The 22,680-nt window shown below is 37.2% G+C and overlaps 1 protein-coding gene across 5 annotated transcripts in view; it reads left to right on the top strand.

Annotated features, from left to right (window-relative positions):
* Nucleotides 1-22,680, top strand: part of pcdhga3.L (protocadherin gamma subfamily A, 3 L homeolog) — a 279,136-nt gene that overhangs the window by 7,518 nt on the left and 248,938 nt on the right. For 2 of the 5 annotated variants that reach the window (XM_041584912.1, XM_041584906.1), the window contains exon 1: nucleotides 19,397-21,934. The exons of 2 other annotated variants lie outside the window; for them this stretch is intronic. In XM_041584912.1, the coding sequence (XP_041440846.1) occupies nucleotides 19,517-21,934 (2,418 nt within the window). In that variant the 5' untranslated portion in view covers nucleotides 19,397-19,516. Of the gene's footprint in view, nucleotides 1-2,203; nucleotides 4,676-19,396; nucleotides 21,935-22,680 lie in introns of those variants that run through there. One more of the 5 variants, XM_041584907.1, reaches the window with a different exon arrangement.

The following is a 22,680-nucleotide window of genomic DNA, read 5'->3' as shown; positions in this document are numbered from 1 at the left end:
CCAACAGACAATCTTATTGATAGGGAAGATGTGGCTATAGGTAATGATTCTATAAAAGATGTCCTGCCTGATAGCAGTTTATCACAGCTGAGATATGTGTTTTTAGTACAATCCGAAGACAATGCAAAGACAGTATTACTTCTGTTTTAGTTATTGCACACATAGTTGTTTCCTGTAATTTGATAGGAAAGCTACAGTGCATAACACATATAAGTATCTGCTAAGCTGTAATGATTGTTATTAATAAATTTTATTTAAATAGTTCTAAATATTAAAAAAATGGAGTCTATGGGAGACATTCCATAATTCGGAGCTTTCTGGATATCGGGTTTCCAGATAAGGGATCCTATACCTGTATCTCTATTTTGGGGCCATGGTGTACATGAAAAAGTACTAACTTACCATATAAATTATTATTTTATTAACATGGCTATGTGTGTAAATGTTTTACTTTTAAGGCTAAACATCATGTGGCAACTTATGAATTAATTTTGCAACTTTCTTTTTTCTCATTTTTCTTTTTACCATACTTACTTCCAAAATAACAAACAAATACAAAATTCTTTTTTTAAACTTGTATGTTTATTATGTAATAAACTTATTCAAAATATACATTTGACTTGAGTTTACATAATTAAAGCACATATAAACATAAACAGTGTTTAGTCTGTTTGGTACAAGATAGAAGAAAGGAAAATGAAAATAAAGGAAAATAAAATAAAATACAGGCATCATTGAATAATAGTAAATCATAAGTAGTACATGGCCTATACGGCAAAATAGGTAAGGTTTTAGAGTAGTTAACCTAGTACTCATAACTCCATTTCCCACTAATAGTAAGAACAATAGAGGACGTAACGTTACTATACTTATACTTATAGAGGATGCCAAGAGTCCCAAATGTTGAGTCTCTAGTGTTCCTGCGGTCATTCTCTCCATGTGTTCTCTAACTTCAAGTTAACAAATACAAAATTCTGTCAGCAAAAAGGTTTACTGCAGTGCATCATGTTTAATTAAGTCACAGAGGAACTTTGAGAGTCAAAATTGAAAATCGAGTGCAAGTATTTCAGAGTAAAGTTATACGAACCTTTATATAACCTAGAGAAACCATGCAAGGGGAGAGCGATCACAAATACAAAGAAAGTTTTTCATAGCAGTACATCAGCAGTACATCAGCCAGTCCTGCTTTACTATATACTGCGTGTCGTTATTGCCAATATATAAATCAACCTAAATCCAGTAAGTAACGGACATTTGTTTCCGCACAATGCATAAATATAACATAGAAAACTCTACAGATTTACATAATGCAATATACATATTGCATAAGTACAGAATATACATAAACTGTATATATGTATTCCTTCATGTCCAGCTCAGTATGCATTATAGTCAACTATCTAAATTGTTACCATTTCATTAGCAACAATTGTGAAATACCAGCAACTCCTGTATAATATAAGACATATTCTCTATCTGAAAGGAGACCTGTATGGAGCATTACTATCTAGAACAGGGGTCCCCAACCACCGGGCCACGGCCAAGAAGTGGACACTCCTGCACTGGGACGCCGAGCCCAGTGTGAAAAAACGCGGCTCATCCAAATTTGTTGCCAACCCCTGATGACCCCCGCCGACCCCATCCCCAACCCCTGCGACCCCATCCCCTGCCGACCCCATCTCTGACCCCACTCCCCGGTCCTCAAAAATAAAAATTGACACCGAACCCTGATCCAAAAATGACAAAAGACATAGCTCTGACATATCCAATTACATATTACATTATGTTAAATAGGAGCTTGACCACTGATGTTTTTCTATAAATGTATACCACAGTATGGTGAATAACATACTGTTTATTTTACATTATATAGTCCATTAACTGTAAGTTAATTTATACCCTTATTTCATATATGTTGTATAATTGAATGCATCTGAAATTATTCTAGCTCCCAGGAAAATTTGAATAATTACATGATGGTAGAGCAAGGTACCTCAGTACACATAATAATAAGTTAATAATATTTTGTATTTTTAGCACAACATGGCTATGAATTTTTTTTTACTGCAGTACCTTGTTTGATACTCTGTGTGGCACTGTTGACCAACAAGGTAGAGATGTGTTTCACTAAAACCTTCTAGTCAGATACTGCAGATCAGAAAAATACTGTTATTTCACCATCTCTTGTTGATGAGTTTTGAACATTGCAAATCTCTCCTGGTGAAGAAGACAGAAAACACATCCTCATCTACCAAAAATGTATGAGAAAATGATATGTCAAGACAACCAAAGGACAATGAAATGGCAAGTAGTGTTTTTCTTTATGGCTCTTTTCTATGAGGGTGTTTATAGTCAGATACAGTACTCAGTATATGAAGAACTGCATCAAGGATCTGTAATAGGAAACATTGCAAATGATTTGAACATAAGTGTCAATGAATTATCTTTTAGAAAATTCCATATTGCATCTCATGACAAAAGACAATATATAAATGTTAATTTGGAAAATGGAGATTTGCTCATCGCAGAAAGGATAGACAGAGAGACATTATGTGGAACAGAGCAAATATGCATATTAAACCTCAAAGCTATGACTGAAAATCCTTTGCAAATCTATAAAGTTACTGTTGAGATTCAAGATATTAATGATAATTCACCAATTTTTTCTAAGGATTCTTTTGAAGTAGGAATCAGTGAGTCCGCTTCACCAAGTGCACATTTTGCCCTTGGCAATGCACAAGATCCCGATCTTGGTAGCAATTCTGTCCAGAGCTATGGACTTAGTGCAAATGAGTACTTCATTCTTGGAGAAAGAACCAGCAGTGATGGGACTAAATATCCTGAACTTGTTTTGGTGAAGCCTTTGGATCGAGAGAAGCAAAGTTCAATGGAATTAAGTCTAACTGCTTATGATGGAGGTAGGCCAATGAAAACTGGTACAGCTTTAATCAAAATTATTGTTCATGATGCAAACGATAACTATCCTATTTTCACTCAGGATAACTATGTAGTAAATATCAATGAAAATGCACCTAATGGTTTCGTAGCTCTACAGCTGCAGGCGACTGATGAAGATGATGGTTCCAATGCACAACTAACATATTCATTTAGTCATTTCCCTGAGAATGCGCACCAGATTTTTACCATAGATCCTCAGACAGGTGAAATTACAAAAACAGGAGATCTTGATTACGAGGTAACAAAGAAATACACAATGACAGTGGAAGCGAAAGATGGCGGTGACTTAGTTTCTCAATGTAAAGTAACAATACAGATTACAGATGCCAATGATAATGTGCCTGAAATACAAATCCGTTCTTTCTCAGGCACAATTCCTGAGGACTCCCCACCTGAAACAATTATAGCAGTAATTCATGTCCACGATTTCGATTCTGGAGAAAATGGTGAGGTTGTCTGTCAGATTCCTGAAATGTTGCCTTTCCAATTAATGTCACTGACCGAGAACTACTACAAAATAACAACATTATCAAGAATGGACAGAGAAGTAATTTCTGAATATAATATAACAATAACTGCCAAAGATAAAGGAATACCATTGTTGTCCTCCAACAAAACAATTCAAGTAACTTTAACAGATGTCAATGACAATATCCCTGTTTTTGAAAAAACACATTATCTTACCTACGTACTAGAAAATAACCAAGCTGGAATATCAATACTCCATGTTAGTGCATTAGATCTTGACATTAATAATAATGGACTTATTACTTATTCAATTATCAGTACTGATATCCAAGATATCCCTATATCTTCACATGTTTCCATGAACTCAGGAACTGGAGTTATTTATGCCCTGCATGCTTTTGATTATGAACAGATACAAGACTTTAAATTCCAGGTAATGGCTACAGACGGTGGATCTCCTCCAATGAACAGCACTGCTGCTGTTAGGGTCTGTGTTATTGATAAAAATGACAATTCTCCAAAGATTCTCTATCCATCATCAGACAGTGAAGGAACAGCATTATATGAATTTGTTCTTCGTTCCTCTAAAATGGGTGATCTTGTAACCAAAGTGATTGCAGTGGATGCTGACTCTGGGCACAATGCATGGCTTTCTTATCACCTGTTACAAAGTCAAGAGCCTTCAGTTGTTGTGATTGGTCTACACACAGGAGAGGTCAGGTTAGCAAGAGATTTTCAAGAAACAGATTCTACAAGGCAAAAAATTGTGGTTATGGTTAAAGATAATGGGGAACCTGTTCTTTCTGCTACAGTTACACTGAACCTGATTATAGCCGAAAACTTTCAAGTACTTCCTGAAATAAATAACAAGCCTATCAAATTGAACAAACCAAATAATTTCACCTTTTATCTTGTAGTAGCCATTGCAATGATTTCCTTTTTATTCATTTTAACTGTAATTGGTACTGTGGTTTCTAAGTGTAGAAAATCAAACACTTCAAATACATTTGGGACTTTTGACAAAGCCATGTATCCTCAAATGACTTTTAGGTGTCCTTCACAGCTGAGTGATGGAACTTTACCTTTGCCATTTTCATATGATGTATGTGTGGCCTTGGATTCAAGCCAGAATGAATTTGCCTATCTGCAACCAAGTGAAAATGTTCCAACAGACAATCTTATTGATACCGATGATTTGGCTGCTGAAAATGTTTCTTCAAAAGTTTTAACTGATGCCAGTCTGCCACAGGTAAGTCACATGCGTAATCCAATGAACATTAATTTATCAAAGGTCCAGTTTGTGAGGTTTGTTCTACATCGAATAAACTCACAAATCAAAATGTTTGTTTATGTATGAAAAAACCCAAATGTAACGATTTTTATTCAATCGGGGGTAAAAAAGAAAAAAAAAAACTCAAATTGATCAAGTTACAGGCTAAAAAAAAACAATACTCTGCATTGATCTAGTTTCCGAGTGTAAACCACCGTAAAAAAAACAAAGATCATGATGTGTTAAAGGGACCTGTGCCATTGACTTCTACATGACCTCAACAGGTTTTAGCTGGAGTATTTTCGGTTTTTCAGGTTGTAGGACTATGTTACAGACTTTTCATGTAAATTAAGCTGCTTAGTTCTTTTGCAGATAGGAAAGACAGTCCCCCAATATGTAATTATTTTTTTTTTTCAATCATAAAAATTTACAGGTTAAGAATGTGGAAATAATTAAATGTGGGTAAACCACGGTAAAAAAAACCAAAATTCATGAAGGCAAAAAATCTCTTCAAATGTGTTAAAGGGACCTCTACATGACCTCGACAGGTTTAAGCTGGAGTTTTTTCGGATTCTGGCTTTTAGTAGCTTCACCGCATTATAAATCTAGTAAAATTCAAGTTTTTTTATCCTGTAAAATTCAAGATTTTACTGAAAACAGAACTTGACCTGTAATAAATAACCCCCTAATTATTATATTATTATATTATTATATTATATTATATATTATAATTATATTTTTTCATTCTTTTTCCTGAACACTAATTTTTCACAGTGCTACCAATTGCCTCATTGTTTATTGTTCTTGCAGATACCACAAATCAGGTTTCTGCACCTGATTTTTTTCCCACAAAATGATTTGCTGAAAAATGCTGACAAATAATGTCCCATTCATATTTCTGTTTGCTTACATAGTACATAGTTAAATTGGGTTGAAAAAAGACAAAGTCCATCAAGTTCAACCCCTCCAAATGAAAACCCAGCATCCATACACACACCCCTCCCTACTTTTAATTAAAATTCTATATACCCATACCTATACTAACTATAGAGTTTAGTATCACAATAGCCTTTGATACTATGTCTGTCCAAAAAATCATCCAAGCCATTCTTAAAGGCATTAACTGAATCAGCCATCACAACATCACCCGGCAGTGCATTCCACAACCTCACTGTCCTGACTGTGAAGAACCCTCTACGTTGCTTCAAATGAAAGTTCTTTTCTTCTAGTCTAAAGGGGTGGCCTCTGGTACGGTGATCCTCTTTATGGGTAAAAAGGTCCCCTGCCATTTGTCTATAATGTCCTCTAATGTACTTGTAAAGTGTAATCATGTCCCCTCGCAAGCGCCTTTTTTCCAGAGAAAACAACCCCAACCTTGACAGTCTACCCTCATAATTTAAGTCCTCCGTCCCTCTAACCAATTTATTTGCACGTCTCTGCACTCTCTCCAGCTCATTTATATTCCTCTTAAGGACTGGAGTCCAAAACTGAACTGCATACTCCAGATGAGGCCTTACCAGCGACCTATGAAGAGGCATAATTATGTTTTCATCCCTTGAGTTAATGCCCTTTTTTATGCAAGACAGAACTTTATTTGCTTTAGTAGCCACAGAATGACACTGCCCAGAATTAGACAACGTGTTATCTACAAAGACCCCTAGATCCTTCTCATTTAAGGAAACTCCCAACACACTGCCATTTAGTGTATAACTTGCATTCATATTATTTTTGCCAAAGTGCACATAACCTTGCATTTATCAACATTGAACCTCATTTTCCAGTTTGCTGCCCAGTTTTCCAGTTTTCCAGACAAATCACTTTGCAGACAAATCCAGTTTTCCAGACAAATCACTTTGCAAAGTGGCAGCATCCTGCATGGAACCTATAGTTCTGCACAATTTAGTATCATCTGCAAAAATAGAAACAGTACTTTCAATGCCCACCTCCAGGTCATTAATAAACAAGTTGAAAAGCAAGGGACCTAGTACAGAGCCCTGCGGTACTCCACTAACAACACTGGTCCAATTAGAAAATGTTCCATTTACCACCACTCTTTGTAGTCTATCTTTTAGCCAGTTCTCTATCCAGGTACAAATACTATGTTCCAGGCCAACATTCCTTAATTTAACCAGTAACCTTTTGTGTGGCACTGTATCAAATGATTTTACTAAAGGTATTTACCCAAAAATACACAAATTAAATCTCACTTTAAACATCTATTCATCTATCCAGCTAGCTACTAACATACATGGCAGATTGTTTAATAATGTTAAGAGTTTTACATTTGGGTAAAGTTTCCTCCTGTTAATTGAAGATTGGACTTGCAGCAACCACATCATCTGTATTTTCATGAATAAATGGTCAATTATTCATCTGTGCTACCCCATCATGCATCCTATTAGTTCCTCTATTTATATTTTAAAGGGTAATTTCAGCTTTTCATTAAAAAGGTGTAGATATAATTTACATAAATAATAGTTCTAAATTTGGGTTGCAAAAAGACCAAAAAGTTCAACCTCTTCAAATAAACCCCAGCCCCCCAGTGCACATATATACTGTACACCCAGCCTACACAAACCTGTTTATTAGGTCTATCTATCTATCTATCTATCTATCTATCTATCTATCTATTTATCTATCTATCTAGCTATCCTTTCATATATTGTTGAATTTATAATGGCAAAATAACAGTTGTTATATATATTTATAGATAATTACATTAGTAGTATAGATGAATACATGTAGGTACAGGCTTGTTGTGTACATCATTTTAATTCTTCACCCTTCTCTGCACCTAACTATTAAAATTAGATTTGAAGGTTTTATTTTAAGACAAAAATAAATATATACTTAAGGGATCTAGAAATACCTTTTTAGTGCATGCAGTAAATGTAAGATATTGCTGGTATTTGAACATTTTATCTATAGCTTTGTACATTATAAATATTATCAATATGTTTTAATTTGTCAAAAATACATTTGTGCTGTGCAAACATAAACTGCACTTCCATTTTTAAGACTCTAAGTGGCACTGTTGACCAACAAGGTAGAGATTTTTTAAATCTTGAAATCAGACACTGCAGTTCAGAAGGGATACCACAATTTCTTCTGCCTTGATACTGCAAACATCTTCTTTGGGTATATAAAGTCAGAAACCTTCTGGGAAAAAAAATGATATATGGATACAGACAATGGACAATTATATGGCAAGTAGACATTTTATTTCTATGCTTTTTCTGTCAGATTGTTCATGGACAGATTGAGTACTCAGTATATGAGGAATTGAAACAAGGCTCTATAATAGGAAACATTGCAAATGATTTGAACTTAAATATCAATGAATTATCAGTTAGAAAATTCCATATTTCTTCCCATGACAAGAAACAGTTCATCAGTGTTAATTTAGATAATGGAGACTTGTTTGTTAGAGAGAGGATTGACAGAGAGACATTATGTGGAATAGAACAACAATGCATATTAGATCTCAAAGCAATGATAGAAAATCCTCTCCAGATCTTCACCATTAAGGTTGAAATCAAAGACATAAATGACAATGAACCAAGTTTTTCTAAGAATTCTTTTGAAGTAGAAATAAGTGAGTCTGCTGTACCAGGAGCCCGCTTTACCCTTGACTATGCACAAGATTCAGATCTTGGCATCAATGCTGTGCAGAGCTATGTACTTGGTGCAAATGAGTATTTCAGTCTTGGAGAAAGAATCAGCAGTGATGGAAGTAAATATCCTGAACTTGTTCTTGAAAAGCATTTGGATCGGGAAAAACAGAGTTCCTTTGAATTAAGTCTAACTGCTTCTGATGGAGGTAGCCCTAAGAAAACATGTACTGCTTTAGTAACGATTGTTGTTCATGATGCAAATGACAACTATCCTGTATTCACTCAGGACACCTATGTAGTAAATATTAAAGAAGATGCACCTAATAGTTTCCCAGTACTTCAGTTACAGGCAACAGATGAAGATTATGGCACCAATGCACAAATAACCTATACATTTAGTCATATTCCTGAGAATGCACGCCACATTTTTACAATAAATTCTCAGACAGGTGAAATTACAAAAACAGGAGACCTAGATTATGAGGTATCAAAGAGATACATGCTAACTGTAGAAGCTAGAGATGGCGGTGGCTTAGTTTCTCCCTGTAAAGTTTCCATTCAGGTTATTGATGCTAATGATAATGCACCTGAAATCCAAATCAGCTCTTACTCGGCTACAATTCCGGAGGATGCCCCACCTGAAACTGTAATAGCAATATTCAATGTCTATGATTTGGACTCTGGAGATAATGGCAAAGTTGCCTGCCAGATTTCTGAACAACTTCCTTTTCAATTAATTTCATTAACCGAGAACTACTACAAAATCGTGACTTCCTCGCGAATGGACAGAGAAGAAACGTCTAAATATAATATCACAATCACTGCCACAGATAAAGGATCTCCGCCTTTACACTCTAATAAAACTATTCAGGTGACTTTAACCGATGTTAATGATAATATTCCAACTTTTGAAAAAGCAAATTACATAGTTTATATCCCAGAAAATAATCAGCCTGGAACTTCAGTACTTTGTATTAAGGCGTATGACCTTGACATGAATGAAAATGGACAAATTATCTATTCAATTCTGAACAAGGTTATTCAGGATATTGCCATATTGTCACATGTGTCTATAAACTCAGCAACTGGAGTTATTTATGCCCTACATGCTTTTGACTATGAGAAGATACGAGAATTTCAGTTCCAAGTAATGGCTGCAGACAGTGGATCTCCTCCTCTGAGCAGCAATACCACCATTACAGTTTGTATTATTGACAAGAATGATAATGCTCCAGAGATTCTCTACCCATCATCTGACACCGAAGGAACAGCATTATATGAATTTATCCCTCATTCGTCTGAGAGAGGTCACCTAGTTACCAAAGTAATTGCAGTAGATGCTGACTCTGGGCACAATGCATGGCTTTCTTATCACTTATTGCAGACTCAAGAGTCTTCCGTTTTTATGATTGGTCAAAGTTCGGGAGAGATCAGGTTAGCAAGAGATTTTCAAGAAACGGATTCTTCAAGGCAAAAAGTTGTGATTATGGTTAAAGATAATGGAGACCCTACTCTATCTGCTACGGTTACACTGAACCTGATTGTAGCTGAAAACTTTCAAGTGCTTCCTGAAATTAGCAAGCCTATAAAGTTGGACAATCCCAATAATTTCACCCTTTATCTTGTAATAGCCATTGCAGTGATTTCTCTTTTATTCATTTTAACTGTGGTAGGTTCTGTGATTTCAAAATGTAGGAAATCCAACACTTCAGCTATATTTGGGACCATCGACAAAGCCATGTATCCCCAAGTGGGGTTTAGATATCCTCCTCAACTGAGCGAAGGAACTTTATCATTGCCATTTTCATATGATGTTTGTGTGGCCCTTGATTCAAGTCAGAATGAATTTGCCTATCTGAAGCCAAGTGAGACTGTTCCAACAGACAATCTTATTGATACCGATGATTTAGCTACTGGAAATGATTCTGCTAAGGAGAATGCACCTAACAGTATGATAAAGGTAAGATAGATTTTTATATAATGAACAGTCATAATTACGGAGTACAGTATGTTATACACATATGGCAGTATTATTGAATGTAAATTTGAATAGCAATAACTTAAGGGGCAAATTACTTCTTGCTATGAAGTGGCACAACTGCCCTACAGTAAACTATTAAAACTTTCAGGGGCAGCTCCTGTGATTCCAACCAGCCACCACTAAACCCCCCAGAGGGTGGTCAGGTTTAAAAACCAGAAATTTGGCTCTTAAATTTACAAGGAGCAGCATTTTGCTGCCTCTGGTAACCTGTTCAGAGCTGCTGCATGAGGCTGGTTGTTCAATTGTCCTCATTGGCATAGTGCCCTTGGGCACCTTTAAAAGTATAATGTGCCTACTGAACAATCACATAAAATATATATGTTGCAAGGTCAGTAACCACTTGTAAAAAAAATGCATTACCACAGAGCCATAACAAACATCTAAAATCTCTACTTGTTTGTATGGAACAATATGTCAGTATGACTTTAAAGTTAACTCTTGACCGTATATTACATAATGCTACCGTGAATATAAATTAATAGGACATTATACTGATTTATCATGAGCAATTAAATATATAGAAAACACTTTTTCTGTGGCTTTTCTTACTTAATGAGTCACTATACCTTGACATTTTAAAATATGAATGTTGCATATAATAGGAGTATCTTGTGCCTGTCAGACCACTCCCCTTTTACATTATTTTTGGAATGAGATTATAAAAACAATAGTAGACTTGGGATAGAGGCTGCCAGTGAGAAGACGTAAACCAAAGTATGTCAGATTGTCAGTAATAACTTTATAGAAACTTGAGTGAAACTAAGCAAATCAAAAGTAAATACGTACATTTAGCCCATAATATTTCCATAAAACACAATGGTAAAAAATAATCAAGGTATGATGTCACTTGCAGCATATTTCTATGTCTGAAATAGTGAGACTCATTCATAAGTAGGCAAGGTACAAAATGCAAAACACTGATGTTATAAATGCTGTGAGTTTTGGATTAATTTATTTCTGTTAATAATTCTGCTCTCAGTTGTGTAGTTTTTTTTTTTTTCAATTTGCAGGTTTATTGTGTAATAAAGGCATACATAACAGTGATACGTTGCATTGAAGAAACTCACAAAAAAGCCTACATATCAACATCGCATGCTATACAGATTGAGGTAACACAGTGAAAATAAAAGATAAGAATAGCAAAACCAAAGTAGAAAAAGAATACAAACAAAAGAGAGAAAGAAAATTAAATAAAATAATACACGGCAGTACATGGCAAACACTCAGGCAAGTAGATAATCACAATAGAACAGGGCATTCAGTAGGCTGTGAGAAATCTCAGAAGCAGAGTCATTCAAAGACAATGAATCAATCAGCTGTAATGGGGTGCCACGGGTCCCAGATTTGAGCACATTTAAGCTTAGCATCCACAGAATCTGCTGCCATGCGTTCCATAAGTTCCCTTGAGTCCAGATGTTGCAGTAAACAAGATATGGTAGGGGTCACATTCAGCTTCCATGTCTGCGCAATTAGCGTGACCGCAGTATTAAACACGTGAAATAGTAATTTCGGGTTATCATAAGAACAGTTATCAGGGTAAATCTGCAATAGTCCTATTTGGGGCTGGAGGGGCAGGTCACAGTTCAGTCTACCCTTAACCAGAGCAAACACTGCAGCCCAAAATGGTTGAACTGTAGGACACAGCCACCACATATGCAGAAGGGAGCCAATCGCACCACAGTTCCTCCAGCAAAGCGGAGAGTAGTGGGGTGACATTTTAGCTATTCGTTGTGGAGTAAGGTACCAACGGTGTGTTACTTTCGTATGAGTTTCCACATGATTAGTACAACATGAGGCCCCTTTCGAAGCCGTGAGGCATCGTTGCCATTGATGTGACGTAAATTGGGTTTGTAAGTCTTCCTCCCATTTTAGCATATAAGGGAATTTAAAGTCTTCCGGCAACTGCAATTGCTGTTGGTAGCAGTCCGAGATAATCGCTCTACCATTCCATGCTGCGTGACAAAGGTATTCAATTCTGGTACGAGGCCTCATGGTTTTAACGTTGGGAATGTAGGATTGCAACAAATGAACAATTTGAAGATAAGCATAACATTGATTTCGAGGGAGCTGATATTAACGAGATCATCAAAACTCAACAAGGAGGAAACAAAATATAGGTGACCAATAGTAGAGATACCCTTAGAGTCCCAGAGATGCAAATTAACATTAGGAATAACGTATTTCAATGCCAATATAGGGGTGAGCGGGGAAGGAAAAGTGGTGAGCCCTCGATTTTATTTAAAACATCCCAAATACGTAGGAGGACTGTGGTCGTTGGTAATAACCCTAAGTTAGGGGGCCGAGAATGCTGGGGAAGCCAGAACAGCTGTGTCAACCTGCCATCTTCAGCATAGTCTGCTTCCAAATCAACCCAATCTCGTAAAGCAGGTGGGGAATGCAATCTAACAATCACTTCTAATATGGATGCGTGATAATACAGTTTAATATTCGGAATGCCAAGCCCTCCAGAGCGTCTTGGAAATTGTGCACATTGGAAAGCTATTCTAGGGGGTTTACATGCCCAAATAAACCGATTGAGGACTTTCTGTATCGTCTGACAAAAATGAGTAGGTAGGGCTATATGGAGAGTCCTAAAAAGATACAATATCTTAGGAAGGAGGTTCATTTTTATTGTAACTATCCTCCCCAGCCAAGAAACACATGTTGTTCTCCATCGCTCACATTCCGATTCCGTGAGTCTCAGGAGGGGCTGATAGTTCAATTTGTAAATGTTAGCCGGGTCTTTAGGAAGTCTAATGCCTAAATACGTTATAGAGGACTCCCTCCAATCAAAGTCATACACATGCTGCAAGCCTTGCAGCGCCATATGTGGAACATTAAAGGGGAGAGCCTGGGTCTTAGAGTGATTAATTTTATACCAGGACACACTCTGAAATTCAGCTAAAACTTTAAAGAGATTAGGGAGAGAAACAGCAACATTTGTAAGTGAGAGTAAAACGTCGTCCGCAAACAAACCAATCTTATGTTGTTTTGACTTAGATTGCACTCCTGTAATATTAACATCCTCTCTGATCCTTTGAGCCAATGGTTCTACCATCAATGCAAATATCAAAGGGGATAGTGGGCATCCCTGCCTTGTGCCATTAGTGACAGAGAAAGCATTCGATAGGGCGCCCGCCGTACAGATCCTGGCTGTAGGGCTGGAATAAAGGGGAAGCACAGCTTTAATAAAGTTCGGACCCAGATGGTATTGCCGGAGAGTCTCCGCAAGATAATGCCAGTTCACCCTATCGAATGCTTTCTCGGCGTCCAAGGACAATAAAATAGCTGGAGAGCCTTGTTTTCTAATAACATGTATAAGATCATGAAACCGACGTGTGCCATCCGAACCTTGTCTATGAAGGATGAAACCAACCTGATTCGGATTTATCAAAGAAGGGAGAATTTGGTTAAGTCTAAGGGCCAGAATCTTAGCATAAATCTTGAGATCAGTGTTCAGGAGCGCAATCGGGCAATAGTTTTGGCATTGATCAAGTGGTTTCCCTGGTTTGGGAATGGTGACAATTTGGGCCTGGAGATATTCTTTATTTATCGTACCCTTGTCCATAATGTGTCTAAACAACTGTAATAATTGTGGGGCAAGTATATCCGAGAAGGTTTTATAATAGGCATTAGTAAACCCATCAGGTCCCGGGGCTTTATGAGTCTTTAAGGATTTGATAACTGTTACAATTTCCTCTAGCGAAATTTTGTCGTTCAGTGATTCTAATTGAACGGGAGTGGGGCGTGGGATAGCAAGTTTACTGAAGAATTCCTGAATATTAGCCAAAGTAGGTTTAGGGAGGGAGTCGTCATCCTTCAAATTGTAAAGTTTAGAATAGTAGTTAGCAAACTCATTAGCGATTAGCTTGGGATCCGTCAACCTACCCCTTCCACTGGTAATATGAGTAATTCTATTATGGGCCTGATGTTGCTTAAGTTGAGCTACCAACAGTTTATCTGCTTTATTGCCTTTAGTATAATACAATTTTTTAAGGAGTTTAATGCGGTATGCTGTTTTGCCAGCCAAAATCTCATTAAGTTTTTTTCGGGTATCTGCTATTTCGTGTAAATAAAGGGGGTCATTGCGTTGGTGAAGTTGCCTCTCTAAATCATACAGTTTCGTTTCAAGCTGCAATTGGGATTCGCCTCTTAAGTTCCGAACCTTACGTGCCAAAGAAATAAATTCCCCTCTAAGAACCGCCTTATGAGCTAGCCAAACTACTTGTGGCCCCACATCGCCATTGTTATTAATCGAAAAATACTGAAGGAGGGCCTGTTCAATCAAAAGTTTATTGTCATCCCTTAGGAGCAAACTGTCGTTCAATCTCCATGGCAACTTATCATATAGGGAATTGCTATCCGGGAGTTCAAGTCCTACAGGAGCATGGTCAGACCACGTCCGCAACCCTATCCATGCTTTCGTAACTTGAGCAGTAGTCTGGGGGTCCGAAAAGTAGGTGTCTATTCTGGTATGGGTGTGAAAGCGGGGGGAAAAATAGGTATATTCTCTAGCTTTCTGATTTTTTGCTCGCCACACATCAATCATCCCATGGGAATGGATTAGGTCCCTAAATCGGCTAATATGTTGTCTTTGTGAACTAGCTACGGAGCCTCCCGTACCCTTTAGTATATCAACATCTGGATCCGAAATCATATTAAAATCCCCACCTATTATTATTTTGCCGGTTTTATATTGAAGCAGTTTAGGGAGAACTTTACCAAGAAACCTAATCTGATGCACATTAGGAGCATAAACATTAATAATAGAATACGTCACATTACCAAGGGTGCATATCAACATTAAGTATCTGCCAGCAGAGTCAACGTGCACACCCTGAAACTGAAATGGGAGTCTGGAAGAGATAAGGATCGATACCCCCTTGGATTTAGTCGTACTATAAGAATGATAATGGTGTGGAAATTTTTTATTAAAAAATTTCGGGGGGGCAGATTTGCAGAAATGAGTTTCTTGGCAGAGCAATATGTCGACTTTAGCTTTGTAGGCATCGTTAAGTACCTGATTACGCTTATTCGGGGAGTTAAGCCCCCTACAATTTATCGAATAAAATCGTACCATTGTGATAAAAGGTGTGCACGCTTACCCATAGAAACAAAAACAAATATAACCTGAACCAAACAGTGCCATGTACTACCGTGTAAAAGAAACAGCATAACAAAATTATCAACATGCAAATCATTCCTGTATTGCATAGTGAAACAACAAGGAGAAATTGTGGTTATCTGCTGGAAACCACCAATCGGCTCAACTGTAGATCTCGTGGAGCCTCGGGGGAGGAGAGAGATCAACCGTGGACTGTCAATCAAGGAGAACTAAATAGCAAATATACTTAGCTATCTTAGGAGGGAAGCAGTATACGGAGAAAATAAGGAAAGACATCAAACTTTCCGCCACTCTGTTTGCATTTTCTTAGGCGAATGTGAGGGAGAGTGCCTTTGCAGCAATTCCTCGTTAGCCGGAAGCGAGAGTAAATCCCATCGTGCCAAAACTTTTTTAGCTTCCGTCACTGTAGACAGGGTCGTAGGAGTCCCGTTACGTAGAACAATCAATTTAACAGGAAAACCCCAGCGATACGGAATATTGTTGTTCCGGAGAAGTTTAGTAAAATCGGCAAAGGCTTTCCTTTTAAGTAAGGTAGCTGGAGCCAAGTCCATATAAACTTCAATCTGTTGAAACTGTTGCGGCCATTTATCTTTCTTTCGAGCCAGAGACAGAAGTTTATCTTTAGTTTGATAGAAAACAAATCTGGCAAGGACATCTCTGGGAACATTCTCTGGGGCCATTCTGGGTTTCGGGACCCGATGTATGCGATCAATAGCCAATTCAAGTGCGTGCAAATCCGGCAAGATTATTTTAAGCAAGTCAGAGACATAGTTTTCCAGATCTTTAGGCAAAATAGATTCAGGGATTCCCCGAAAACGTAGGTTGTTCCTACGAGATCTGTCTTCTAAGTCTACGACTTTACTTGAAAGACGATCAAGTTCAGTTTGGTGTTTAGTTTGGCAGTCAGTAAGATCATTATGGGCCTCAGCCAACTCACCCAGCTTTTCTTCGAGATGCGCCGTACGGTCACCCAGGTCGGCGATGTCTTTTTTAAGATCCTCCGAGAGCTGTTTGAGATCCTCACGGATTGCTTGCTTTACATCGAGGAGCATCTCTTTAATTTCGGCCGCCGTAGCAGGAGCTGGGGTCGCTGGGTTAGCTTCCATCATTGGTGAAGCAGCGTCAGGTGAACTGCGCAACGGCTCCAAGATGGCCGCCGCAATAGAGCTGGCTGTCGGCGAGGGAGTCTTGGCCGGATTGAAGAAGGCTGTGACCCGTTTTTGCTGCTTCGAATGCGTCCTCTGGCTTCTCCTCATTTAAGCGAACCAAGGATGTAAATTGTAGGCAGCTAGAGGAGTGAGAACGCTCCTGCTTCCCTCAAAGCATACTCCTTACAGATGGAGCGCAGTGCTCACGCGTCCATCTTGGATAGCCGGCAAGCCCCGCCCCCCTCAGTTGTGTAGTTTTTCAATAAATATAGGTTTCTACTGGTTATTCTAGAGCAGTCTACTGCGGTTCTTCAGTGTATAAACACTCTTAAAATGACAATCATGTATTCTACCATGGTGTTATTATGGTTAATAGCCTATTAACTCAATTACTTTTGTCTTCATTGTATCTCCTCGGTCAAGTTGTAAGTTTGCATAGTACTGCTGGGAGGACTTATAAACCCACCGACGGACCCATTTTCATTATGTATTTATCTATCTTTCTATAGATACAGTCCTCTGCTTGGACAATCTATTCCCTGAGTTTATTAGCCAATAAGGTAGATAGCGTATCTCTCCATCCATAAATTGTGTTTGGTCCATTTATGGGGTTTTTCAGTCTCATCAGTACTTTATTTCTATACAGGGTCCAAGGATTGCTTTCTGTTGTTGTTTTGGAAATGTTCTCTGTTGGGTCTTTGCTGTTTTTTCTTTTTTTGTTTTTCCTTATGAAGACAGTTTGGTTCTTCATGATAAAAAAAAAAAAATCAACTACTTGCTTACCACTGTTGTGTGCACTTAAAACGTTTTTTTAACAACTTTTCTATACTTGGTGTGATTGACAGGAAATGATTTCTTTCATCTTTAGTGGGTCAGCTGATTTCTATCACATCCCATACACTGTATTACGAAACAAAGACTATATTTATATCTTTGTCTAGGCAGACTGTAGCATAGTCAGTAGTGATATGCGGGTTGAGATTTTTTGACCTGCACCCACCACCCATATATTTATAGGCCTGCGCTGCCTTGCCAATGAGATCACAAAAGGGGCGTGGGACCGTGTGTGTGCCTATAAATACAAAAGCCAGTATCAGGAAGCCGACAGTGTAAGGTCACCGGTGGGGAGAATATGCAGAAGAGCTCAACCCACTGGTCCCAAGGGTATCGGCCAGCCCGCACATCACTAACATTCAAGTCATGTTGCGGGAGTTGTCTAAGAAGCAGATGGGTACATAGTTAGATACTTATAAGTAGTGTACTTGAGTGTGGTTTCATGTTTTTGTAAGAAGAAAGAGTATTATTGTGCATGTGTGTGTGTTTGTATATTTACTGCTATATATACACTTTCTCTTTGTATGGTGTCTCTCCAAATGCCCCTGCTGTCTTGTTTCCAAAGGCATTGGATACAGTATATTGGCCTTTGATCTTTGCCTCCTTCAGCCATAAGGGCCATGGCTTTATAAATAATTAGAGGAACCCTACAATTACAGAAAAGTATATGTCTTATATTTACCTTTTGTCTTAGTCAAGATAGAGCTTAGAGAATTAAAACACTCTGGTCCACAAGTGGGACTTCAGTGTTTATTGATCTAAGTTCCTAATGTGATCATGTGATCTAAGTGTGTAATGGTGTTGAGGTCATTTCCACTGATCATAACAACCTTAACCACAAAATCCAAATATATTTAGTCCTTTACAATAGATTTAGGGCCAGGGGTTATGCCAGTATTATGTCTTATCAGAGCTTAAACTTTCTCTTAACTGTGCTTTTCTAATCATCTAAGCTAGTTTATTTTGCTTTCAAGCAACCACTGTGCATTGAATAAGTGCTTTTTAGGTGAAGGCCCTGTTGATGTGGATCAGCTTAACTCCATGCCAATCATTGCACCCTCCCCAGTAGTTCAGGTTATTGATTGCAGTTGTACTGCACAGACATATAAAAATTGCCTTATTGGCAGCTAATATTCTTGAAGATTTATCACTGGTAAGGAGATTCAGCTTGATGTCCATGCTCTAGATGCTAGGGAGAGTGGAGAGTTTGTATGGCAACGCTTTGAAATATCTTTCCTTCATTCAATATCATTAATAATAATACTAATAATTATATAATAATTAATAATAATTAATCCAGTGTGTACAGAAACAAAGTTGTATACTAAAACAACAAATCGGGTTCTCCTTTTATTATTTTTCACTATGATTTTATATAGGGACATTTACATTAACAGAAGACTCAATATAAAATGAACACATAGCATTTAGGCTACAGATACTATGATTCAGTATCCCTATTACATTCATGCAGCATACAAGCTAGTATTTAAATGTAATACTTATATCATGATTGTTTAAATTAAAATTTTTAAAAAATATTTTCTTTTTTTTTTAAAGAAATAAGGTTTAGTAAGTGTAAATCTGCACCATTTATAATGTTTTTAAAAGCAAAAAAAATAAGATTTGCAAGCATTAATGTTTGAACTTTAGCTCTGCTTTTGATTCATATTATGTTTTCCAAAATTTTTATTATGTATTATAATATTTCACATTCTAATATAAACATATAGGAATCATAAAGAGAATGGCTTTTTCAAGCACATATGAATATTACCATAATAGAATAAATAACTATTTGTTTTACCTATTAGTTTTATATTTTAAAATGTATTGTTGCAGTTTATAATTTAAGCCTCTATGTGGTGCTGTTGACCAAGAAAGGTAAAGAAGTTTCACTAGGAAATGTGTTGCAGCATAGCCAGCCAGTGCAGATCAGCAGAGAGCTATATGTGTTCAACATCTCCTGTGAATTATCTTTGAATTCTGATAGAAAACACACAATTTTATACTGTCTACTGAGTGCTTAAAGAAGACTGACATCTTCATTTACTTACAATGTGTAAGACAACTTTTCATCTAAACAAATCAAGGACAATGGCATGGCAAGTAATCTATTTCTTTATATCATTCATGTGTAAAGCTCTTTCTGGACAAATCCAGTTCTCTATATTTGAAGAACTGAGGAAAGGCTCTGTAGTAGGCAATATTGCAAATGATTTAAGCTTGAATGTAAAGGAGTTGTCAAGTAGAAATTTTCATATTGTTTCTCGTGCCAAAACACAGCATTTCAGTGTTAATTTAGAAAATGGAGAATTGCTTATTTCAGAGAGGATAGACAGGGAGACATTATGTGGTACAGAGCAGAACTGCTTTCTAAATATTGAAGCTGTCATTGAAAAACCTTTACATTTTTACACATTTCAAGTAGAAATTAAGGACGTGAATGACAATCTACCGAGTTTTTCAAAGAAATCATTTGATATTGGAATTAGTGAATCTGCTTTACCAGGCGATCGATTTACCTTGGGACATGCCCAAGATCCAGATCTTGGTACCAATTCTGTGCAGCACTATGAGCTAATTGCAAATGAGTATTTCAGTCTTTCAGAAAAAAATAGCGTTGATGGATCTGAACCTGAACTTGTGTTGGAGAGGCCTTTGGACAGAGAAAAGCAAAGTTCAATAGAACTGAGTATAACGGCATCTGATGGGGGTAGACCAATGAGAACAGGTACAGCTTTGATAAAAATTGTGGTATTAGATGTCAATGATAATTATCCTGTTTTTAGTCAGGAGACATATCAAATACATTTAAGGGAAAATATCCCAGATAATTTTATAATTCTACAGCTAAATGCCACTGACGGAGATGAAGGCTCCAATGCACAAATAACCTATTCATTCAGTCACATTCCTGAGGATGCAGGGCAAATATTTAAGCTGGATTCCCAGACTGGGGAAATTGCAAAAATAGGAACATTGGACTATGAGACAGCCAAGAATTATAAGATCACGGTAGAAGCTAAAGATGGTGGAGGGTTAGCAACTCATAGCAAAGTGTTAATACAGATTGTGGATGACAATGATAACGCACCTGAGATTCAAATAAATTCTTTGACATCTGTTATTCCAGAGGATTCCCCACCTGGAACAGTAGTAGCTTTAATTAACATCCAAGATTTGGACTCTGGAGGGAATGCTGAGTTTGATTGTCAAATATCAACAAACGTACCTTTTCAGTTAATATCTCTACCTAATAACTATTTTAAAATGGTAACATCATCAAGCATGGACAGGGAAGTTACCTCTGAATATAAAATCAACATTGTGGCTACAGACAAGGGATTACCTCCACTGTCCACCAGTAAAACTATACAGTTGACAGTATCGGATGTGAATGACAATGTGCCAGTTTTTGAGAAGGCTACTTATATTGCTTATGTGCCAGAAAATAATGTACCAGGTACCTCAATACACAGAATAATTGCGTCAGACCTAGACCTTAATGAAAACGGCCAAATCATTTATTCACTCATCAGTAATAATACAGAGGATGCGCTTGTTTCTTCCCATGTTTCTATAAACTCAATCACAGGAGTTGTTTATGCGCTTCACTCTTTTGACTATGAACAAATACGGGAATTTCATTTTCAAGTAATCGCTAAAGACGGTGGATCACCTCCTCTAAACAACAGTGTCACAGTTAAGATATGCATCGTGGACAGAAATGATAATGCTCCTAAAATTCTCTACCCTTCATCAGATTCTGAAAGAACCTCATTGTTTGAGTTTATCCCTCGTTCCTCTAAAAGGGGTTATTTAGTAACCAAAGTGATTGCAGTTGATGCTGACACTGGACACAACGCTTGGTTGTTTTACCAATTACTTCAAGTTCCTGAGCCATCTTTGTTTACCATTGGGCAACATACAGGAGAAATAAGGATTTCCCGGGATTTTCAAGAAATGGACACTTTAAAGCAAAAAATAGTTGTTCTCGTGAAAGATAATGGAGACCCTTCTCTTACTGCTACAGTTGCTTTAAATCTAGTTATAGCTGAAAACTTTCATGTGCTTCCTGAGTTAACTAGTCAGCCCATCAAGTTGGAAACAACATCTAACATAACTTTTTTCCTAGTTTTAGCAATAGCTATGATTTCCATTTTATTCATTTTGACAGTAATTGTTGCAGTCATTTCTAAATGCAAAACCACCAACACTTCAACTTTGTCTGGAACACTGAATAAGGGCTTGTATCCACAAGTTGCCCTCCACTGTGCTTCTGAGTTTAGTGATGGGACTTTGCCATTGCCATTCCCTTATGAGTTGTGCGTAGCTATTGACTCTAGCCAAAATGAATTTGCCTATCTCAGGCCAATCCAGAATGTTCCAACTGACAATCTTATTGATACTGGTGATTCCTCTGATGCAAATACTGGTGAAAAAGGCCCTCTCTGTGACAGTAATATTATACAGGTAAGCTATATTTTTTACCGATTGCAAATTACCTGATGATTTGTCATTTGAACAGAATTTTCATTTTGTAAGGTAAGGACAGTGAGGTTGAGGAGTGCCCTGCCAGGTGATGTAATGGTTGATTCTATTAATTCCATTAAGAATGGCTTGGAGGATTTCTTCAATAACCATATTATGCTAGTCTATTAGAATCTTAAGATCTACAGTATAGTATATATAGTGCAAGTATTGGTATATACTGTATAGCTAATATATGTGAATGAATAGATAGGTTGTATAAATATATGTGGAGTTGTTGAACTTGAAGGATGTTGGTAGTTTTTTCAAACAAACATAACTATGTAACTATGTGAATAACAGGAAATTTTTGGTTATTACAAATGCTACTAAATTAGTAGAGAAAATATTGTGGATACATACTATGTTCATTGGTGAGTAACAGATACAATCATCAATAATTCCCTTTGCTGTTTTTAAACAGTCCAGGATCTTCTTCCGATCTGGTCATCTATACAGTTGCTTATCCCTTTAGAATGGGGCAGTGATTGAATTTCAAATTCTTGATTGCAGACAAAATTAAATATGGTGTATCCAGTTTTTTACACTGTAATAAATGAAACAAATGTTATGTTGATATAGTTACCTTCTCTGATATAGAGTCCAATGATGCAAAACACTTTAGGAGGAGTTCAGGGTCCATGATGCACTGAGGCAGGCTCAGACTGGGCCAGCCCAGATCTGCACCC

The sequence above is a fragment of the Xenopus laevis genome, chromosome 3L (genome assembly GCF_017654675.1).
Source record: "Xenopus laevis strain J_2021 chromosome 3L, Xenopus_laevis_v10.1, whole genome shotgun sequence".
In the NCBI taxonomy this organism is placed as follows: domain Eukaryota; kingdom Metazoa; phylum Chordata; class Amphibia; order Anura; family Pipidae; genus Xenopus; species Xenopus laevis.
This window is presented reverse-complemented; position numbering and strand designations above follow the sequence as displayed.